Source organism: Tachypleus tridentatus, chromosome 6, assembly GCF_004210375.1.
Source record: "Tachypleus tridentatus isolate NWPU-2018 chromosome 6, ASM421037v1, whole genome shotgun sequence".
Classification (NCBI taxonomy): Eukaryota; Metazoa; Arthropoda; class Merostomata; order Xiphosura; family Limulidae; genus Tachypleus; species Tachypleus tridentatus.
In genome coordinates, this window is record NC_134830.1 from 87,982,215 (window position 1) to 88,007,124 (window position 24,910).

General features: G+C 32.6%; 1 protein-coding gene across 3 annotated transcripts in view; it reads left to right on the forward strand.

Moving 5' to 3' along the window:
* LOC143252975 (uncharacterized) overlaps positions 1–24,910 on the forward strand; it is a 173,124-nt gene that overhangs the window by 105,295 nt on the left and 42,919 nt on the right. For all 3 annotated transcript variants that reach the window (XM_076505946.1, XM_076505945.1, XM_076505947.1), the window contains exons 10-12: positions 2,263–2,422; positions 9,005–9,121; positions 17,337–17,465. In XM_076505946.1, coding sequence (XP_076362061.1) covers positions 2,263–2,422; positions 9,005–9,121; positions 17,337–17,465 — 406 coding nt within the window. The remainder of the gene's footprint in view (positions 1–2,262; positions 2,423–9,004; positions 9,122–17,336; positions 17,466–24,910) is intronic.

Here is a 24,910-nt window from a genome sequence, read left to right on the forward strand (position 1 = left end):
TACTTTGCACCATGGTTCTCGATCAGTAAGTTCAGTGTTACTAATAGTTTTCTGCAAATTCCCATAGAATCTTCCCAAGTTAGGTGCTACAGTTCCTTGTTCTTCCTTTTGGTTTTGCATCAGCAGTATGTGTCTTCTGCATAGTTGTTCAAGCTTTTTCTCATTACCTGTTCCTTGGGCTTGTGCACACATCATTATATGGATGACTAGCTTCTTCTAACTCCATTCCATCAATTAGCCAAACAACATTCTCAGATTCTCCTTTCAGGAGCCACAATTGCAGGCTTCCTTATCAGATTGGAGAAATCTATTTAGTCATTGGCACAATATCTCGTCCATTAAGGTGTGTTTCTCAGTACTCACTTAAGTTGTGCTCGTCCAGTTTCTTTCAGACTTCAGTCCTCATCCTAATGTGCAAATGGTTCTTTCTTCTTTGGGGATGCAGATATCCCTTGAGCCTCACATTCCTTTGGTACAAGAACATACAATGCCACTGTGCATCCAGTGAATCATGTATTTCAGTCCTTTGGATCATTCTGTCTCATTTCTCATAAATAACACTACCCTTTTCACCACCTTGTCCCCAAAAGCCACAGGTTCACAAATATATCTCTTCAGGGATGAGGAGCTTATCTTCATGGTCAAGAGTTTCAGGGTACTTGAACAAAAGACAAGTTTAATCTCTACATCAACATCCTCAAACTTCTTGAAGTGTATCAGGCAGTAGTTCAAAGTCTGTCTCTTTAGATACATTCCAACAATTCTACAGTTGCATCTCAGATTTTTCATCAAGGAGGTACACATTCTTGAGACTTTTGTTTACCTTAGATTTTCTCCATTAACTTCATTCCCATTATATCAGTCTTTCAGCATGTTATGTTCCAAGAGTGATGATTTTAATTGCAAATCACTTGTCTTGACCCAATCAGATTCTTCCAACAGAATGGGTAACACATTACGAGGTTTTTCAGTGGATTAGTTCTCAGTTTGGGTCTCCAAAGATTGACATCTATGTGATTTATTGGACTTCTCAACTGTAGTTATTTTGGTTCCTAACACTTCATCTTCAGATGATGGCAATAGATGCATTCAGTCAGAACTGAACAGGTTAACTTCCAGTTGCTCTTCCCTTGATTTGGTTATTGCCACAGGATATGACTATAGTTCGTTCTACTCCTTGTCGAGTTTTACTATAACCAGAGGTGTTTAGCTTCCCTGGTCCATTTATTTTTTGTTGGATTGTAGTCTATGGGGATTGTTGCCCAGGCACTTCTCAGTTTCACACTAGCAGTCACTTTCACTGTAATTACTACAGGTTGCAACTGGCTCTGTTGAAATGAGGTACTCCATAAAACCATCTAGGAGCCAACTGGATGGTATTATGAATTACCACTCATGGACAATTATGAGTATAGCTAAAGGGAGTCCTGCTTATACCTGCTGATTTTAAGGTTGAATAAATCAGGATTGGTTTGTTTTTTAAAATGTATGGAACTTTGTTACCTATTGCACAGTTCCAGGTCCCAGAGCACTCTCAGGGTTTTTCAATGCAATTATCCCCTCCCCCAGACTTTACTAGTGAAGTTCAGAAGTCCTTACCACCCCAGTTTTTATATGCTGAGTAGTGGTCAGAGGCTTTTTTTCTTCACTCTTGGAGAAGAGAGCAAAGTTGGGGGTCCCTAGATGATATTTCCAGATGTGAGTAGGAATGACACCAACCTTCATGAGAGCCTATTTGTAAATCCAGTTCATATCTTACTCTAAACTATCTAGTTGAGGAGTGCATGGCCCTTCTCCCTGAGATGAATAAAAGTATTTTTAATCTTAACATAAAAAATCACTATGAGCTTGGACTGGTAAATAAACCCAAAAAACTCTGTATATTCATGGACAAATCTTCATTTTATCTTATTAGAAATATTTCACTAAAAAAATCTGATTTTTTTTAAATATGAAAGATTTATAATGTTTACTGAAAGTTAGTCAAATTTTGTGAAGGTGTACATACATTGAAATTTAATAGTATCAAAACTACAATGACTTTGAAGTGACGAGTGATCACATGATCATTTAGATTGTAGATTGACTTAATCCATGAGAGTTGAAATTGATTTTTGTCACATTGCATATTATTTCTTTATTGCAGTTTAAAATTTTGTTACATGTAATTAAAAATTTTTGTTTGTTATAACTGATATGAAAAACAAAAATGGGAAAATTATATATATATATATAAACAGTCAAAATATTGACTTTTTGTAGATTGAAAGATGCAGAAAACCTTTATATTCCACCAGATGAAATTAAAAAAATTGCTGTGAAAATAGAAGAAGAGTTGTTTAGATACTTTAAAGACACTGGAGCAAAATATAAGGCCAAATATCGCAGTTTAGTGTTCAACATTAAAGATCAGCGAAATGAGGTTTGTAACAAAATTTTTGGTCTTAATTAAAGTTAAAAAACAAAATAGTTTGTAATTCCAATATGTTTCTTAATACATCAGGAAGAAAGTTCCAACCCTTAAAAATAGTATTTTATAAAAGCAGTTCTTTCCTAAATGGTGGTTTTAACTCTTTCAGCTGAGGGGCATTGTAGTGAGTGAAACTGACATTTCATCCAGTTAATAACTCCTAAATATTGCCATATTGAAATAACTGACATTTTGAATATATAGCATGATAACTAATGGCTTTTTTTATGTAAACTAAATTTTTGGGAAATTTATTAATATATAGTGAGGTAAAACTCCTATATGATATGTCTGTAAACTATATCCTTGTAGTATTATTGATTTAGAGTAATAATGGCACACAGCTAAACTACCACCCTTGTAACTAATGGCCTGAAGATTTTTCTCAATGGAAATTAATGTGAGTGCAAGTGCAAAATAGAAAAAAAGCAAACAAGTTTAAGGGACACAACAAAATACTGTTTGTTTAATGCTCCATGTATTAAGTCTTTCAGGTTGAGTAGATGAAAGTAGAGAGGAATACACTGAAGGAACTTAAAATCAAAATTAATTTAAATTGTATATACAGCCAGCAGGAAAAGAAGGATAAAGATATTCGTAGAATTTTTGCAACATGTCCTGACTCTCTCAGTCAAGAAACAGTCTTCCTTAAATGTTTTAACAACTCTAAGACTACCAAAACTTGATTCACAATACTCATTTTTTTTACAGCTTGCCAATCAGAAAGACACAAGTATGTAGAGATATCCAATTCTTGTGACAGTTGCAAGGAATCTCCCAAACACAAGGTTGCAAAGGACACAATACATCTACAGTCTTGTGATGAAACATTACATACATTCCTAGAATGTTAAGTTGCAAAAGAGGAACACATTAGACTGAATTTTGAAAGGATTTCAACTGGGTTACTATGCTTAAAAAATATAGCTTATACATGTTCTAATATTTGTGAATATGATATGCACCATAAGAGAATAAGATATGTAGTATATGTATAATACACCATTACCCAATGTGCCTTTAATTATGCCATAATAAAAATAAATATTTCATACTTGCAGTGAGTGTATATAGGTAAACCTACAAAAAATTTGAAAGAAAATATTTTGATGATAATTGCAATTGTGTATTGAATTAAATGTATGTACATTCTCTGTGACCTCATCACTGATTTGTCATTTTCTGTTTGAGCAGCTATGTCACAATAGCCTGTTTATTTAAAGTTAGTTTTTGTCTGTCCTAGAAAAAAAATAATTCTGACATAGAAAGCAGCAAATATTATGAGAAATTCCTTGGAAGGTGTATTCATTTCAAGATTTTTGGTCTGAGGATCATAAATATAAAAGTATGTGACACAAAATAGAAATTACAAAATAAATGTGATGACTATTCATGTTTGGACTGAACTAATTAAATATTTCATATTTTAGTTTTGTGACTTTTTAACATTTATATCTTAAATACTGTTCATCATACTGCCAGTAATATTTGCTAAAATAGCTCTAATAATACCCTTGAAAAGCCTTAAATTTGTGACTTTTTGTTCAAATCATCATGAGATATTTTTCTGTTAATACAGTAAACTGTTTGTACCTCATAAAATTCCATAATTACATAATTGAGGATAATCAAAGACAATTATACATTTCAGTTATTACTACCATGAAATATTTGTGAAACATGCAATTTCTTCTGTTTTCCATAATTCTATATCTTTCAGTTCATAACACATAATAGAATACCTTTTTTCAACTTTAGGCCACACACCTTGGTGATTTTGGTGAATGGAAAACTTAATTTGAAAGTCTTGGTTTTGATCACCCCATTGTTGCCCAGACTACTTCATATTGTTCTTGTTATGGCAAAGCTACTAAGGCATTTGCCCCTATCACTAACTTTGAACTGATTACATTTGATTACATGGAAGGCAACTGACTGGTAGCACCATCATTCAATAATAATAATATAATAGTATTAATGTAGTCTTTATGCTCTGTAAAATCTAGGAGAATTCAGGAGGGTAGAGACCCCACCCCCAAAAGAAATATTAAATCTCAGTTGTGTTTTTTTTATTTGTTTGGGCTATTAACTACAGTAGTAGCTTTTTTCAAGATTTTAATAAATCAACTTAGATGGTGTAGACACTGATTATTTCTAAGCAGATACAAGAATATGAACATCATTAAATTTTTCCATTGTAAATATTTGAGCTTTTACCTTTTCCACACACACTGACAATGTTACTAAACTTAGAGGTTATTTTCATCAAAGTTAGGATTTTTCAGGATGCCTACTTGTCTTATGGCATCCATTTGTAACAGAATAGGTTTTTCATTGTCTTCAAGTTAAAATTCTAGTAAGGAATATGTTTTTCATAAAGTGGATAAGTAGAATAAGTGAAAATGCAAGTGGTATGACTGTAGGAATAATAACTTCCAAAGAGTCTTTGAAAATGCACATCCATTTTATGAAATAATGCTATAAATTATTTTCTAAATCAATTTATCAATAATTATAACTATTTAACATAAATGTAAAAATAACATAATTTTATATTTACTTTACTTTGTATAAATCACTTTACTATAAATGAAGATGTAAGTTTTAAAAACCACTGTCTAAAATATAACTCAGCTGAGTTTATCATTTACAGAATATATTAAAATATTTTAAGTTTGACTTACCTAGGTTACTCTAGGATTTTATGGTCATCACTGATTAATCCAAAATACTGTATTATTATAATGAAAGTCTTGTGTGTGTAAAAAATACTGAAAAATTTGGTTACAGTGTTACACATGTAACTTTTAAAAAGTTAACTGGTATCGTACTGTCATCGTAAAAATAAAATATTACTGCAGCTAGTGTGAAGAAATTAAATGTTGTTACTTGTTAATACTGTACTCTTTGAATACACTTTGCAAAGCTATTCTCATTCATTCCTAATGGTTTTCAAATTTTGTAAGGTAAAGTTATAACTATTAAAATGGTTATTTTACAAAATGAATTAATGTTATCCTAATTTTTATAACTTTAAATTTAAGCTACTTAAAAAAAATATCCAAAAATACAGGTGTTTTGCTTTGACTGAGTGTGCATGTGCCTAATAAATAAAATAATTATTGATTTTCCTTAAAATATTACAAAGCATTTGGGTAACATGGTTAATTACAGGAACAACACTCGAGGCTTCAACACTGTTGAAAACATGTTTATGAACATGTAAAACAGTACTGAATTATCTGGAATAAAAAGTATGTAAAAGTAAGTGCAGTATTGTTGCAACAGGTGACAAATGAATAAATCTTATATTGTTTATTAATTGTGTGTACAATTCAGACACAAATTTGAAATCACCTTTATATGTTAAGTATAAAAGTTTTTAACAAAACATTTTATAATTGATATTTTATCATTTTCTGGCATTTATTTAATGTAATCCACAAAGAAAAATGATAAAAATTGTAATGTTGTGTGTGTACAGCTGTGAAGCCTTACCTGTAAACAGGTTATTTGACACTATTTTTGCTACAAACTTACTACCAGTGGACAATTGAGAATATATTATGCATTTTTTCATTTTTAAGCAGTTTTCTCAGTTTTTTTAGAGGTCTTGATTGTTATCTTATTATTGTGCCATATCCAAATGGTTTGATCATTTCCTAATAAAATACAGCTTTGAAAACAGTTACAAAGAAAGTTTAAATATGACTAGATAGAACAAGAATAAATTATCACCTCTTTTTTTTATATAGGTATAAAAATGTTAATTTCTGTGAATCTTGAAAGTGTGTTTTATATCTGTTTAAAAGCTACAGCAGTTTCTTCAAAGAGGAGACACCGAATAATTTGTGAAATATAAACTTGTATGGTTTAGAGATAGCTTGATTGTACTACATGGTTTGTTTCAAACAAAAAATATTATTATCCGTATTGGTGATAGCAAAACATGTTTTCATTATTTAATTATCAATTTATTTTGATTTACATCATTTCTTATTTTAAAATCAAACAAAATGGTGACCCATTTCTTGTGTCTTGTGTAGGTTATCTTTAAAAGAAGTTTCTGCCAAAATATTTTTTAATGTTTTTTACAAAATGCACAAATTATGACCTAAAGAAGACAGCTATTCTTCAAAACAAATGTTACCATAATATTCCAGGTATAATTTGCTCCCATAACAGTATTGACTTTAATCTTTATGAATAAAGAGCAAAATTTGTCTTATCTCCTCATATAATATGCATCTAGACTTCTGAGATGCTGCAGTCAAAATAACCCTTCAACAGCAGCCATCATTAGTTGATGCTACTACCTACCATTTTCCAGTTGTTTAAGGGTTAATGACAAGAACGTCAGAGTATCTGTATATTCTTTAATTGCATGTTTGTAATAGAGGTTGTTATCTTTGCAATCACAACTGACAAATAAATCACTAAAAGCAAGTCTGTCTTAGTACTTACTATGTTTGCAAATAAATATTCATAAAAACTCATTTATAGTTGATGTTCATAAGTCATGATCCTCTGAAACATATTCTCCCTGTACATACAAAAAATATGTCAGTTTCGATTTTATTGTATCAATTTAAAAATACACCATGAAATCAAAGCCTATAAAAGTTGCATTAGTTAATTTATGATCAAGTACTAATACTTAGTTCAGTACTTTAAGAGGATAAAGATGTTTTGATTTTGTAATGTTAATTAAAAAATGTTACTAAAAACTCATGACAGAAATCCTCTTAACTCTCTCAGTATGGGCTTGGTCAGTTGGACTGATCACATAACTCCAAATTGACTTTCAAAGTTTCCATACTATAAGTTTTAGCCATCTTCACAAAATTTTTCTAGCTTTTAGTAAGTATTTAATATCTTCTGTAGACAAAAAAATCATAATTTTTAATTTGTTATCTTAACTAAAATTTTGTCCCTGAATATATGGCTTTGATATCATTTATGGTGACAGAGTTGTGCCAGCTACTTGAGGACAGTGATTCAGACTCAGAATTTGAACATTTCACTGAAAAAGCTTTTTAGTTTTAAATATCGAATGTAATGTAGTGATAACTAGTTTTGTATTTCCAAACTAACCTTTGACCCTCAGATAGAGGATAGGTACTAAAAGCTAAGTCTTGTAATTTTTAATCATTTTATTTCAAAAATCATGTTTAGAGATATTGAAAGTAATTTAAAACACAAAATAATTCTCATTTATTAGAAAATGAGAGAATTAATCCTCTTTTGACAGGTCAGAAGTTAAAGGCCATGTTATCACATTTATTAAATTGCATTCAAAATTTTATTGAACTACTGTATTATGAATTTATGTCATTAAGTTTGGTATTAAATTGTAGATTATAATTCAAACTTAAATACTATATATGAGTTAATTTCTTAATTTAAACATAAATATTAAAATAACACACCTAAATATAGATTTTAGTGAGTTACATGGTATGGTTTGTTTAAAATTACTGGTTTGTGATGTCAAAATACTAAGGCTATAATTTTGTACAAATTAGGAACTCAAATTACCAATATTAACAAGCTATAATATCAAATAAGAACCTTGTATCTTTTTGTTTTACTGATATATGGCTTATGTACTGAATCAAACATAGTGATCTCACTCACCTCTTTTCATTTTTGGAAATGGTCCCTTGTATACACTTACTTCAATATATGACGTGAATAACTAATCAACAGCTAGAATATCCCCCTACTGGTTTTCTCAGCCATCTTAATCTGTGAAAAAATAAACATTCTTTCAACAAGGATTTCAAGAAAGTTGGTTTATTTTGTTTACCCTGCTTGAATTTTCATATTTTTAAAAATCTAAATACATCTTAGTTACTAAACTTAATAAATTATAATGGAATTCTGTGGTATCAATATAGTTATTTGTGATTTTTTAGTTACGCACTTGTAGTTAATAATACCATTTATAAACAAATTAATAAGTCCCAACTGTAGTCAAGTTTAACACTTATTAAATTTGCACAGGAAATTGCTTTTAGCTTTGAAATATTCTAATTCTTAGTTTTTCATTATAATGTTTATTAATTATATGATTTTGAAAAAATTTAGTAACTGTATGATAAAGTACTAAATTTAGATATAAATCTTAATAAATTAATATTTGTTTATCAATTAATCTTAATGATTTGTAACAATGAAATGCTGTCACTTAAGCAAATTTCCTCTAATATTGGCATAGTGGCATTTCTTACTTATGAGTTAAATAGAATTTTAATTAAAGTCAAGAAAAGACTTTGTAATGTTTGGTCTTCAGATATTATCTTGTTCAAAATTGAAAAACAAAAATAAATAAATGAATAAACATTTTGGTTTATTTTCAAATATATTGTAAAAAAATAAGAAAACTACATGTATGTTGAAAAGTAGAGAGTCTGTATACATTTAAAAGTGTTGGAATAGGAATTGAAGACTGTAGCAATACAAAGGACTAACAACAAAAAAATATGATTATTTTTATCATTTATTTATGTTTTCATTTGGTATGTTTACCAGGGGTTGTTTCGTAAAATACTGAAGTCCAGCATTTCTCCAGAAAAACTGGTCCGAATGTCTCCAGGAGAGATGGCGTCAAAGGAACTTATGAAGTGGAGAGAGCAAGAAAATAAGCATGTATGCCAAGATTAAACCATGTGAACTTTCATTGTACCTTTATTTTGGTGGTGATGTATTTCATTGATTATATATATATATATATATACTCTTCAAAAAATGAAAGGCAAAATATAAGACATATTGTTTACAAGTTTATTCCGGGTAGTTTTGTATGACATGTGTGAAACTTTGCACATTTACTGCTGAACATCCAAACTCTGCAAAGGCGAAGTCCACGCTCACTAGTTGAAGTTTAACGTCACTCAACGTCAATAACGAGTATGCCCCCCATGAGCATCAATAACTGTTTGGCATCTCCAGCCCATGGAAGTGATGAGATGACGAATCACATCCTGTGGAATGGCTGTCCACTCAGCCTGCAAAGCTGCTGCAAGCTGAGGTAGAGTCTGCGGTTGAGGTTGTTGCCGTCGCAGACGTCGGTCCAACTCATCCCAAAGATGTATGATGGAGTTTAAATCTGGAGGGACAGGGAACATCGTTGATGTTGTGGTGTCTCAAGAAGACAGTGGTGAGTCGTGCTGTGTGAGGACGGGCATTGTCTTGTTGAAAAACGTCATTGACGTTCACCATGATGGGTTGCACATGGGGCCTAAGAATCTCGTAGACAGTTGCGTACGGTCTGATTGGGAATCCTACGCAGCCCTGGTATGGTTGAGGCAGTAGACGTTGCAGTGGTGGTCCTATCCCGAAGACAACGTAACCTGATGTAGCGATCTTGTGCGGGCGTGGTCACACGAAGTCTGCCAGATCGTGGACGGTCACGAGTGGATCCATGTTGTTGGTGACGATTCCATTGCCTTGTGATGGTATTTGGGTGGACATTCACAGCTATGGCAACATCTGATCGAGATTCACCTGCTTCCAAGTGACCAATGACGTTGTTGCGTTGTGCTTCAGTCAGTCTTGGCATAACTGTATTGCTTGTCGGTGGCTTAACACTGAGCTATGGAAACCGAGAACCCGTCACTTTTATAGGGATTTTGCACATGTTGCACTTGCAGAACATGCAGATCTCTCCACAGATTTATTGGACACGAATGCAATTTGGCAAAAAATCCGATGTTTTCCTCCGTTTTCAAAGTGCACAACTTTTATTGTCATTTTGGTCTGACAATCAGTGCCTTAACACGTGTAACATCACGTGCCCTGAGCTTGTAATGTTATTACATATATTTCTCTTTAAAATAACAAAAATATCCCTTTTGCATTTCTTTTTTTGAAGAGTATATATATTGTTGAATGTCTGTTAAATATTTATTGTGAATTCAGTATGTATGTGTTTTTAATTTTAACCCTTTCACTGGGGCAGATCAAAGTGCATCTAACAACTTTTTAAAAGTTGCATTAAACATTTAATTAAACTATTTGCATTGTATGAGACCAAACTTGGCATGAATACACAGTTAGTAAATAAAATTTTAATATAAATTCTAAATTCTTAATTTTATTAGAAATGTTTGAAGAAAAAATATCAGTCATTTCTAGTATGAGAATTAAGATATGTTAAGTAGGTTTGCTCTCTTTTCTATTTGATTTACCACCTATCCAAGAAGTATGAAACTTAATATCAATTACTCATCATAATATAAGTACTAATTAGGCAAAACATAATTTTTGTAACCTTCATTCTTATTTATTTGTGTACAGAATCATATAGTAACAAATAGGACAACTTGCCATTCCTACCTGTCACATCTACTTCATCACAAATTAACAATAGTTTTTTCTGACATTTTATACTTTTTACCAATAGAAAATCAAAATTTATCATGGTATTCGAACTGACAGCTTTAGCTGAATTTTTAATAGCTCTATCTCATAGTTAGATAACCAGGAAGGTTCTAATAATTGCAAGACATTTTTTTTTTTTGAGTGTTTTAAAAAAGGGGGGAGACCCAAGTAAGTACTATATTTATTGTTCCTACATATTCTTCATTTATTATTGTAAAAGTAAATAAAATGTAAAAATTAGAAATTTATTATGTTGGAATAGATAAGATAATGAAAAATAATTAATTCTTTTCAAGGTATGCTCATGAGCAGCTTGTGTATTGTGTAATTCAACATGGTAATGCAAGCTACTTGCTTACGGAGGGATTATATGGTGTAATAATTAATTACATACAGTTTAAAGTGCAACAAAATATTAAAGTAAGAGATGGTGTCTTGTAGTGATGTATGAAATTTGCTCCTCCAAAACTGCAGTGTGTATGCCTTACAAGAATTAAATGTTATTATTTCTTTTCATCTGTCAACTAAAGTTTCATATCAAACGTGTAAATATAATGTACAAAGATTTTACCATTATCTGTAAATTAAAAAAACAATCTAAGTGTTCTGAAAGTAAAGACAGCCATTGTAAATAATATATTAATATGGCTGAAGTCAACTTGAAGTACATTGAAGAACTTCAGAAATTTAGTTCCCAAGCTGAAATGAAAAGGTAAAAATCAGTTAAGTGATCTAATTACCAATGTGCAAATATTAGTTTATCCTGACAGTAGTTCTCGTTTTTTGGAAGAATTTGTCAGTAGAATTGAGAGTAAGTTGGAACTGAACTTATGTCACAGTAAAGTTTTGCTGATGTTCTTAAAACTGAGCATTAGACAATTAATACAATCAACAAAAAGGTCATAATAAAGGAACTAATGAAAATAGTACTATCTAATTTGAGAATCAAGTTAGATCTATTTTTGAGGATGAAATAAAAGAAGAACCTGAAGGAGACTTTCTTTTAGTCTGATGTACAAAGAAAATTCTAAGGAACCCAACTACTGTTACTCGAGGTGTTAAAAAAAGAAAATAAAGATGGTTCTTTGAAGTTGGCTTATAGTGGTAGCAAGAGATTGTTTAGTGGGCATTATTGCAATACCAGTACATGGGACATAGTCCTTTATGGAAAGAAACATATCAGTGTAAAAAAATATATGAGGCTCACTTCTAAAAGAAGTACCAGATTGAGTTCATTTTGTGTTGGACTCAACTGGTCTTCTGAAATATGAACAAATTTTTTCTGGGAAGTTTGGCTGAAAGGAATATGTGATTACTTATTTTTTTATTGTTATTTTAAACATGATATGTAGGTATTTCTTAAATCATTGTTTTGTCAAAAAATACCTCCACACTCTTTACTAAATTTTAATATAGATTTTATTGGCAGACATACTAGAGATGGTATTGGAATTGTTGTATATACAAGTACTGGCCTAAAGTATAAATTTAATTTCAGTTCTATTATTATAATTGATCATATTGAGTTATGTAGTTTTACTGTTGAAGAATTTCATACTTTTTATTATGTTTATCATCCATCTTCTGGTACATGAAGGGATTTTACAAATAAATTGGAATCACTTGTTGGTATTATCAATTTAGACAACTCTGTATTCTTTCTAGGAGGTTTTAATATGAATTTTTTTGATATAGTAAGACTCATCATAGCCATATGCTAGAATTAAATAATTTTATGCTTGTCATTTAATGCACATTCTTGTATTTACAACCTACAAGGACAGTAGGGGGTGCTGTATAAACCTGATAATATTTTAACAAACTGTTGCATTAAATTTCTAACATAATTTGATGTGATATTTCAAATCATTATGTGTTAACATCGTCCTTTTCTGTATCAATATTTCTAGAAATATTGTTTATTACAATACCAAAAAGACTTATTAAATGGTGACACCCTGAAAACTTTTAAGCTTGCTTTAAGTGATGTTAATTGGAACTCTGTCTATATGTGGAGAACCAAATGTTGATTCAACTTTTTCCTCTTCTTCTTCTCTCTCTCTCTCTCTGTACTCTTAACTGTACATGTAAATAAAACATGTTCAACTGGTAAATTTCCTGAGATTCTTTAAATTACTAAGATCATTCTCATCTATAAGGGTGAGTGGAAAATTATCATCCTGTTTCCATCTTTTCTGTATTCACTCATGTTATTAAGTGTATCTTTTTCAGTATAATTATTGTGGTTCTTGACAAAAATAAGATAAGTAATTTACAGTTTGGTTTCAATAAGTACAAATTTACAGAAAAGTGTTTATTAGCTATTACTGTGAAACATATTAAGGTTTATGAGGCTAAGAAACCTGTTTTTTCTGCTCTTGATATTGTCAAGGTGTTTGATAGTATTAATTGCATAGTTTTACTGTATAAGTGTACTAATTATGATCTGTGTGGTAATGTTTATGATATTTTTAAAATTGTACCTATTAAATAGACATTGTTATATCTCAGTTAATGGAATGAAGACTCATTTCCTTTGCCTTCATTGTGGGGTTCTTCAGGTTCAATCCTTGGTCCCTCTCTTATTTATTAATTATATAAATGATTTGATTTTGGTGTACAATCTATTTGCTGATTATATTATTCTTACTATAAAGGCTAATTCTTTGCTGACTCTTTTTAAAGTAATGAACAATGATTTCCTTTTAGTGTAATACCTGGCATATCAACAACTGCCTAGTTTTAAATATTAGGTTGTTCAGAAAAATATGTTTTTAATCAAAGTAAGTACCATTTGTTTCAACACACTTTTGCCAGCATGTAACAATGCTGTTTATGCCCTTGCTGTAGAAATCAATTTCTATAGTCAGTGAACTCCCTGAAAGCTTCTTCTGCAGCTTCCTGGTTTTGAAAGTGTTTATTGTTCAAAAAGTTGTCAAAGTGCTTGATAAAATGAAAATCTGTAAGGGAAAGGTCTGGAAATAAGGTGGATGAGGCAGAACCTCAATTCCCAATTTGTTTAATTTTTTGAGCATTGTCCTTGACAGGTCTCATAATGCTGATTTTGTTGATCTTTAGTCAGCTTATGCAGAACCCACATATTCAACTTTTTTGTCTTTCCAGTCATACTCAGATGGTTGGCAATACTTGATTTGCTTGTGCCTATCTTTTCTGCAAGCTCACGTACTGTTGTGTGAGTGTCTGTCTCAGCTGCTTCCCTTAATGTGTTTTCATCTAAAGATGGTTTCCTTCTACAACCTTCATGGTCTTCAAGATTTTCATGTCCATGTTGAAACCTTTGAAACAAACACTGAACTGTATGTTCAGTAACAGATCCATGGCCGAATGCCTGGTTGATGTTCTGTGTAGTTTTGGTAGCTTTTCTTCTTAGTTTGAAGTCATAGAGAAAAAAACAGATGAAAGTTCTTCTTTTCCTTGCTGCCTTGGGGGTTTAGAAACTTACTCTGAGTAAAGTTGAAACAGCAGACAATTAAGACACCTTATAAATGACAAACTTTGGATTAAACCAACCAGTTAACAATAAGTTACACAATATTAAGCTTCGAAATGTCATTGTGAGGATTCCAACATTTATTTCTGGACAACCTAATAGATCATATGAAGAATGTAGACCTAAGTAAAACAGTTTTAAATAACATACTGATCTGCTATACATAAATATAAATGAAACTGTAATCTTTTTTAGACCTGCCATAGGTAAACAGAAACTTCATGTAGCCAATATGGTACTTGAATAAACTGTGCATTTCTTTCTTGTATTATTTTTTTATTAAAGTATTTATTTTTGAACTTATTATTTGCTCTGTATATATGTAGGCTTACATAATGTGGCCAACGAAGTTGTTAAGCTTGCCTCATTCCAGCTGCCCTGTTTTTGTTGTTCTCTAGAAAGTAATGCATTTTGTTCTCATCAGAGATGTAACACTGTATGTTATATATTTTCTAAATTGAGTAAATGCACATTGAGTTAGGATAGAAAAAAATACGAGATAAAATATAAATATATATAAAGTGTTACTGAAAGAAAGTTTAATATTTATTTAGGAAGTTTTAGAGATTACACAAATGAAATTTTGAGATTAAGAAAAGTATTTTTATATTTAAAATAAAAGGAGCTGCTTCAATAGCAGCTCCTCTTATTCCATAAATTCAGACAGTTATTAGTAGCATACTTAATTTAAAAAATTTGATTTGTTATGTTCAAAATACTTGTAATTTTTATTGAAAGTTTTTGCCAAATTTTGTGAAGCTACACAAGATATATCAAAAGTTATAGTTTGAAAACTTTGGTGGTCAAAGGGTGAGTCTAGTCTACTGAGCCCATAGGAAGCAGATTAATATGAGATATTTTGATTTGCTTACAGCTAATTACATAAGTAAATGAAATGTGATATTTAATCACTGTTATATAAACCCTTTCATAACAAGCTCTATATATAATATACAAGTTTGTCTACACAGTTGCACACATTAAGTATTTGTAATGTACGTTTTGATACAGGATATGTATCTTCACAATACTTGGAAAACTTTTAGTAAAGATTTTTAATGAAATATTTTTACGAAAGATTTGATTGTGAAAATATCTATTCTATTTTGTTACTAGTCTGAGTGCAAAGTGATTACATGTTATGAGTAAAAAAACTATTCTTCATTTCAAAATTCTCAGATATTATTTGCATAATCTCTAGTAACTTCCTAAATACATTTCAATGTCTCTTTTTGGTAAGACCATATTTTATGTTATTATCTATACTCTTTTATTATGTGGGGTCTGTCACTTGACCAACCTTGTAACCATCATAAGGAAAAACTTAGGAAATAAATATAAATTATATCCTAACTTTTTCTTTATATATATAAACACATATAAATTATGCTTTTTTCCTGCTATAATGACTACATATTATAACGAAAATAAAAATGTTTAGTCTGAATAGCTTAAATTTCATAACACTGTATATTTACACATATATTCATTATTTTTTTATCATACTGACCTTCCAGTCATGCCTAGCTAACTTACAGAACTTGCGTTGATGTGGTGCATGTGCAGTCGTGTTACATATTCAGTTATATAAAACTGACATTTAGTCTTCTCTGTTTTGGCTGTGTTTTAGTGGACTAGGATTTTGTGTTGTACAGTCACATTTCAATTATTATACACTATATATGTATATATAGATTATTATTATTTATAAATAAGTTATTTTTCTTAAAATATAGAACAGTAAATCAAGAAGTAAATCAAACAGTTATATCTTCTCGTTACAACCTTTGAATGCTGTTACTATTGGACATATTTTGTCAAGCTTTTAAAATTTTGCACACATAGAGGACATCAAACAAAATGTTTTTCAGGTTTTATATCTACAGTTGAATAACCAAGAAATCATAAACAATCACACCAATACCAAAGAATGCTGCTATAATTTATAAATCTTAGTAATTAAGATGTATTTAAATTTAAAAAATATGAATCTTGAGCAGACTAAAGATACATCCTACCTTCATGAAATCTTGGTTTTAAAGATTGTGATAGCCTATTGACAGATTAAAATGGCTGAGAAAACCACTAAAGGGACCTACTAAGCTGTCAATTCATTATTCACATGTCATACACTATAGTAAATGTATATAAAGGACTATTTCAAAAAATGAAGAGTTGCATGGAGCCACCATGTTTTATTCAGTACACAAGCCATATCTCAGAAAAATATATCAGATTCATATTTACTATTTTAGCTTTTGAATATTAGTAATATGAGTTCCTAATGTGTACAAAACTATAGACTTAGTATTTTGACATCACAAACATTAATTTTAAATAGTGCTGCATACAACATACCACATGACTCATTAAAATCTATATATTTAGGTGTGTTCTTTTAAAATTTACTTTTAAATTAAGAAATTGCATTAAAGTTTGAATTATAATCCAAAATTTGATTCCAAACTTATTGACATAAATTCATAAAATTGTAGTTCAATAAAATTTTGAATGCAAGTCAACAAACGTGATGATGTGACCTTTGATTCATGACCTGTCGTGAAAGGATTAATATGAAATACAGTAAATAGTTTATCTCTTGCTCATAACTTGATTTAAATAAGAATGAGCAATGTGATTGATTTGAGTAATATAATCAGAATGTCAGTTTTGTGTCTTCAGACAAAATAGTTATTTTTAAACAAATTATAGTCATAATATGTTGTGATTGTAACCATAATTTGTCATTAAAACTTCATATGAGATACTACTCATAGAAAAAAATGTTTATCAGTCATTCTTTAAAAAGAAAGAAAATGCGTTATCATAGATATTGAATATTTTATGAAAATATTGGCTTTACAACTCCATAGACTTCATTGGTGTACAATTATAAGTTATAATTGATTTAAACATCTTTTGACTAGAGATTTTATTACACATCATGATTATTTTGTGTTACTTTCACAGACATTGGAAATGATAAAACGTGAACAGTTAGACCAGCTGGAGCAAGCAAATCATCCACATCACACTAAAAAAACTCACAAAGGAGAAATAGAGATAGAAGAGGAAAGTTTGGTCACTCTTGATCAACAGGTGATTGTTATTTTAATTCATATTTTATGAAGCATTAAGTCAGTTCTGATCATTTTGAGTTAAGAATAAAATTTGTAATTTATATCTAACAAAACAAAGCTCTGCATGTTTAAATAAAGTTTAATGTAAGGCATATGCCCTGTCACATTCATGTGCCAAAATAATTTACAAAATAGTAATTTTATAACATAGTGCTTTAGTTTAAGTAACATTTTTATTATTCTTTATTGAAGTAAGCTTAAACTATCACTGCTTTTAGATCTTTTTCTTTCTTTCTTTTTTTTTTTTTTTTTTTAATTTTTCCCCAATTGATGTTGTGCTTTACTACTATAGGAAGAAGACAGTATTTAATGTACTATAAGAAACTATGAAGTGTTAATAATTTGAAATTAAAAGCTTATGAAGTTTAATGTTTTAGGGAAAATCACTAAATTACATAGCCATTAAAAGTATATTTTAATGCAGAAGTCAGCAGATTAAAATGTGAACCATAAACAGTTCATCTTGAAGAAGTATTAAATTTCCATTTCCTACTTACTGTATGACCAACTGATTTTAATGCTTTAAAAACAAACTTTACAATTATATGAGATGAGTATTTTATAATGTTTTCATTACTAACAATAAAAGTACTCAAATGCAAATCAAAGACATTTGTAATTTTATTTATATTTTATGTACTGATAAAAAAAAAGTTTGCATAAGAAAAATAAATAAATAGGCCTTTTACTTCATGTAATAAGTATTATTTTCAGACTTAATTTTTTATTTGACATTGACTTACTTTTTTGAAGTGAAAATGTAATAATATGCATTTTTGGCATTTGATTATATTGTGACTTTACATTAAAAGCATTGAACTTGTACACTGTTATTAGGTTCATGTAATCTTCTCAGGGTGGACTTTTCCACTCCATGAAAATTTGCAGTCATGATTACCAATAATGGCCTGTTTTTTTACTTTGTTTGAGCATTCTAAGCCTTTTAGTTATAATGCTGATAAAATTTGAGATAACTAGAAAATATTCTCTGAGGAAAAATTAAAACATATTGGGTATTGTGGAAAATGTCTTGATACTTCCTTTCAGTTTACCTATTTTTAATACACATCATGGAAAAGGGAATAAATCTCTGAATTTGAAACACAAAAGGCCCCTCGATGTGGATTCCTGTATGTGATGAGGGGACCTCCCAGGGAAGGTTCTGTTTTTTTTAGTTTACCTCCTCTGGGATCTAAACATCCACCGACGTGTTTGCTGTGCGTGGCAACCCATGAAGGGGAGGAGAGGATTTTGGTGGTTGAAGAGTCCAACCCAAACACACCACTTTGGCCTTGAGCTCCTGTAGACGGGTGGCCTTGGGGTGGTACCCATGGATCAGTCAGCTGGTTCACTTGGATAGGGGCAAACAAGTACCAGTGTTGGATGTTGTAGGTGTTGTAGACATTGTATCTGATGCGGGTGTTGGGGTATAGTGCTCACGAAACCCTGGAATTGCTGCAGTGTCCTTATTTGACATTGTAGTTTGTCCCCTCCTAGGGCTCCATGGTGGATGGGGTCAATGGACACCAAAATTCCCCTTTTTTATCATGGATATTCCAAATAAAAACTTAAATAAAATAGTGAGAAAACAGTCCATATGTAAATGACCACATCTTGAAGATTCTGAGCAGCAATCCTCAACATCTGTAATACCTCTTGCACCTTATTTTCTTATCCTACATTCTCTTTCAGACAAACCTTTAGGGCAGATGTCTTCCTTTTTCTTTCAGAAGGGACTAGAGGGACTTGCTGGCTCTCTAAAGTCAGTAAAGAAGCTTTGATCTGGTGACATATTGGTGGAAACATCCACATCTCAACACAGTGAACTCTTCTTGCATTCAAAGGGGATATACCTATTGAGGTTACTCCTCATGCTACTTCCAATTCATCATGAGGAGTTATTGTTGAGAGGAATTTGAAGAACATCCCAGTCGGAGATTCTTGCTGGTTTCTACACTCAAGGAGTTTGTACAGTGAGGCATATCTCCACTCAGAAAGATGGAATTACGATGCCAACTAGTGTCCTTATTTTGACATTTACATCACCACATCCACCTGTCACCATCAAGGCAGGTTATCTTAATTGCAGGGTACGGCCATACATCCCAAACACTATCCGATGTTCCCAGTGTCAGTGTTAAAGATGTAATATTCTGGTTTCTTGACATATGCTCATTGCAGTGGTAAGGACCATGATGCTTATGAGTATGAAACAGACCCTCATTGCATCAGTTGCAGTGGCTCTCACCCATCCTACTTTAATCCTTGCCCTACATGGTTGGAAGAAAAAGAGGTACAGCATTTGAAAATGATTTATAACATTACTTGTCCTGAGGCTCGAAAATTGCTGTCCACCACTTCATATCAGACTCATGCTGCTGTACTTTGTTCCACAAATACAGTAGGAGTGCAGACGGATCTCATTGTGCCTCCAAAAGGATCGTTCTCAAACCAAAGGAAAAGTTTTTGACCTTCATAGTTAAAACAGTTGATGAATCAACATCAACACACATCTCTGTCCCTAACATACATTCCAACAAATCTCAAGATTCACTTCCTTTGATTCTGGGTACAGGCACTATCTCAGATACATTTTCTTCTCCCACCCCAAGATGCAAAAGGATCATGCTTTCACATCCTCAGTTGCTGGAATCCTCTTCCAATAGCAAAGACCTGTCCAATCAACCCAGGGCAGGATCCATGGAGGTCAGTAGACCTCCTTCGAATAAAGGTAGTAAAGAAAAAAGACATGGTCATTAACAGAAGGGTTCTCCACCCAATTCACCTACACATAAATTAAAATGGCCACTTTGATACAATGGAACTGTTGGGGTTTGCATTGTAATCTGGATGACATCAAAGCACTGATTGCTTCCTACCATCCTGTATGTCTTTCCTTACAGGAAACATTTCTGAAACCTGCCAATACAATCACCTTTTGGCAGTTTTGTTTTGTACAGAAATGACAGGGAGTGTGATGGAGGGGTGGCACTGCTGGTTGATCAGCATGTGCCCACCCTGTCTTTGCCACTCGACACACCCATGGAGGCCGTAGACATCCGAGTTTCCTTGGATCATACCATCACTGCTTGTTTTCTCAACCTGTCACCTGGAGAGATATATGATCAATCAGACCTTGATGCTGTCATTAAACAGTTGCTGTCTCCCTTTTCCATCCTGGGGGACTTTAGTGGACATCATCCCCTCTGGGGAAGTGCTGATATTGATAGGAGGGGTTGCTTTGTAGAGTGTATGCTCTCTGATCTCAATCTTTCTCTTTTCAATCCTGTTCTACTTATTTCCAGGCACCTAGTTAGTCCTTTACTGCTATTGATCTCTCAATTTGCTCCCCTACTTTATTTTCCCATTTTTCACGTAGGGTTGATAATAATCCATGAGGCAGTGATCATTTTTCTATAATCTTGAGAGAGACTGCCTGTGCTCGATGCCACCCAACCCGCGTGCTCTGGTGGAAACTGGATCAGGCAAACTGGCCGTCTTTCACTGCACTTGTAGAACTTGATCCTGCCATCGTCTTTAAGCCATCAGTAGATGACTGTGTGGCAGCAGCAACTGACTATTATACAAGCAGTTGCTCATTGTATTTCTAAAACCTTGACATGTTTTCTACTATATCCTTGTCCATGGTGGAATCCTGCCTGTCACATGGCACGGAAGGCTCAAAAATGGGTTTGGGTACTTTCCGTAGATATCCCACACTCTTGAACCACATCACTTTTCAGCAGGTTTGTGCATATGCTCGGTGGGTAAGACATCAAAGCCAAAAGAAATCTTGGATTAAGTTCACAACAGGAATATCATCTTCTACCACCAGTTCCAAAGTCATATGGGACAAGATTTGAAAGATCAGAGGGTAATATAATTCTGTCCCCCTCTTGATCTTGCTCTCTGATGGCCAAGAAGTAGCTAATACCCAAAGCATTGCTGATACTCTAGATGAAAGCTTTTGCCGGGTATGTAGCACTTCTGCTTTTTCTTGTTCCATTTTCTTAGCCTTCAAGACTCGGGCAGAGCAATCACCTTTTTGCTTTCAAGCTGATTGTCCCTTCACACTGGTGGAACTTAAAACTGGCTCTTCATTGGTCTAGCAGTAAATTGTTTGGACCTGATAGTATATATTATGACATGCTGCACCATACATCTCCTGCTTCTCTTGCTATTCTTCTGATTGTTTTTAACCAGTTTTGGCAGGAGAATGTTTTTCCTGATGCCTTGTGCCAGCCTATTGTCCTACCTATAAATTGCTATGTTGAGCTGTCTCTTTAATACCACAGAGTGAATGGTTAATGCTCATCTTGTCTGGTTCCTTGAATCAAACAACCTCTTCTCGCCCACCCAGTGTGGGTTCCAACGACAGCACTCCACCATAGACCACCTGATTCAACTTTAAATGTCAATCAGAGAAAGCTTGTGGAGCAACGTGGAGGTATGGCATTTTGCAAGACCTCCATATATATGGGTTACGTGGCCATTTGCCCATTTTTATTAAAAAATTTATTGACAGATTGGGGATTCCAAGTTCGTGTGGGTTTGACACTTTTCTGTTCTTTTCTACAGGAACTTAGAGTTCCCTCAGAGCTGTGTTCTGAGTGTCACTCTTTTCAGTATAAAAATTAACCATCACTGAACAATTCCCTGTCACTGTTGCAAACAGGCTCTATGTCGACAACTTTCACATCTCATGTCAGTCGTCGAACATGAAGTATATTGAGCGGCAGCTACAGTCTGCCCTCAGTCATTTACTGAAGTGGACCACAGCAACTAGCTTTAACTTCTCTTTCTCTAAAACTGTTTGCATGCACTTTTGCCGCCAACAGGGTATTAACTCTGATCCTGAACTCCGTATTTGCAAAGTTATGCTGCCTGTGGTACCTGAGACAAAGTTCTTGGGACTTATCTTTCACCATAAGCTGACTTTTATACCACACATCAAGCAGCTACAGGTCAATTGTACAAGAGCACTGAACATCTTCCATGTCCTGCCTTCCACCACTTGGGGAGCGGATCGACGTTCTGTGCTAAAGATATATTCGTGCTCTTATTCGATCGAAACTTGACTATGCATCACTGGTATATGGCTCTGCCAGACCATCGGCAGAAATCAGGTGACTGTTTGGGCTCTGCCATGGTTTGTTGTGGTTTGATGGTTGCATGCAGAATCCCCTCTACAGCTTCTCTGTTCACTGCTGAACTGTATATTTCTCTTGCCCTGAATCACAAAGAAGCTAAGCACTACTCAGACTGCACAATTTTATTAACTCGCTTAGTTCTCTACTGGCCCTGGAATCACTTCACGGTGGTTCACACCCTGTTCTCGCCGATATTCAAAACTGACTAGCCCATTTCCCTTTAACATCTGCTTCTATCCAGTTTTTCTAGATACCAGACCACGTTGATATTCACAAGAACGAGCTCGCCAACACCTCATCCAAGTCTATCTGCTCTGGCACTGTCACTGCTGTGCCTGTCGCATACATAGACTATGGTCCTGTATTTAAGGCATGAATTGGAGTGAGCAATGCAAAAACAAGCTTTTCCAAATAAAACCCTGTATTGGACTTTGGCCATCTTGCTTTCGTAAGGATCGGAAAGAGGAAGTTGTTCTAACTAGACTACGCATTGGTCACAGTTTTTTAACTCATCGTTTTCTTTTATCTGGAACTGATGCACCAGTGTGTAGTTTGTGTAACACTCAGATCACAATAAGCCACATTTTACTTTCTTGCCATTGTTATGACTCTCAATGATGGCACCATTTTAATCGTGTTCTGTCTCAAGGTTTGTCCCTAATGTTACAGTGTTATTGGTGACAGTGACACTGTCTGCATTGGTAATGTTTTTAATTTCTTAAAGCCATTAATCTTTTTAATGTCATTTAAGTTTTTTAATTCATACATTACACCTTTTGAATGTAGTTCCCTTTTAAAAAATCATAGTTCATCTAGTTTGATTTGAAATTAGAAACCGATCGTAACAATAAATAACTCGAAACCAGGACTGGAAAGACCAACTTCAGGTGACTAATGCTGCTGTTTGAACTACCCATTAGTCATCCAGGCGAGTTATTATTATAATTTTGCTACATGTCTTTTAGAACCTTTTTATTACTTTTCTTTTTGAAAATGGCCATAACGTCAAATAGCTCAGAACCAGGAGTGGAAAGGCCAACTTCGTGTGACTGACGATGGTTTTTTTACGTACTTGTTAGTCTTCCTGCCGAGTTTTGATAGCTACCATTATGCTACAGAAAGTCCTTTACTACTTGAATTACTGTAGTTTTTCTCTTGACGTTGTAGACTAGATGTAAACAGGTTTTATGCTCTTTGTGTGTTTTTTTTTTTAACTTTGTTTTATTTTACCTTAATTTCCTTTTAACTTTTTATCGGATGTTTGGCACAGATAGCCTAGCTGCTTTGTGCCATAAAATACTAAATCAACCAACCAACCAAGGAACACAAAAGGTTAATATGGAAAATAACAAATACAAAAAAATATATTTTAGAAACAGTTACATTCCTTTCTTTAATTGCACCAGAACCATAAATAATTTTTCAGTTTAAAAGAATTCGTTTTCTGGAGTTTTTCCAAACATCAAAATTATATTTTTCTTGTTACATAAAGTTCCCAGAGGCTTACCTCACATTTTTGAGATAAGTCTTTGCTGTATTTCTCTTGGTGTTTGTTCCTGGAGGATTAACTTCTGTACTATTGGTATTGGATTTTGTGTAAATGAAGCTTCAAGATCATCTGCTGTCATGACTTCCTCAGAAAAGTTTATATATATGGAGAAAGGCTCTGAAAAATACTAAAAAACAGTTCTGTTAATGTTAGTTTATGAAAATGATGAAAATTATTTCTTGTGTAGGGACCTCAATGTTAAATAATTCTGATTCAGGTCAGTTATTTCTTAATCATTTTATTTTTTACTTTTTTGGGATATTCTGAAAGTTTCTCATACATTACTTTTTATTGATTTTTTTTATTATTATTTGCTCTGCTGATGTGATTCAACACCACAAATACTTTCAGTTACTAAAACATCATGTATACTTTGATTTAAATTATCTTGAATTTGGTTTTTCTTTTTGATGAAGTTTGTAATTTTGGAAAACATGTTTTTATTGTCTGTGATAAGGTTCCTTTGCATTCATTATTTGTCATTGTTTCAATCACCTAATGGATTTAATATGCTTTTCAGTGTTACCAATATTTTAATGACATTGATTTTTTAAACATTTTCATCATTGGTCTGAACAATCTGCTGCAAGACACACAGTGTATTATTAAAAGGAGTGATATAATGACATTCCACTTTCTGTATTTCAGACTGTGATAATTCAAACTATCACTTAATTTCAGTGGTTGCGTTCTACTGAACTCTTA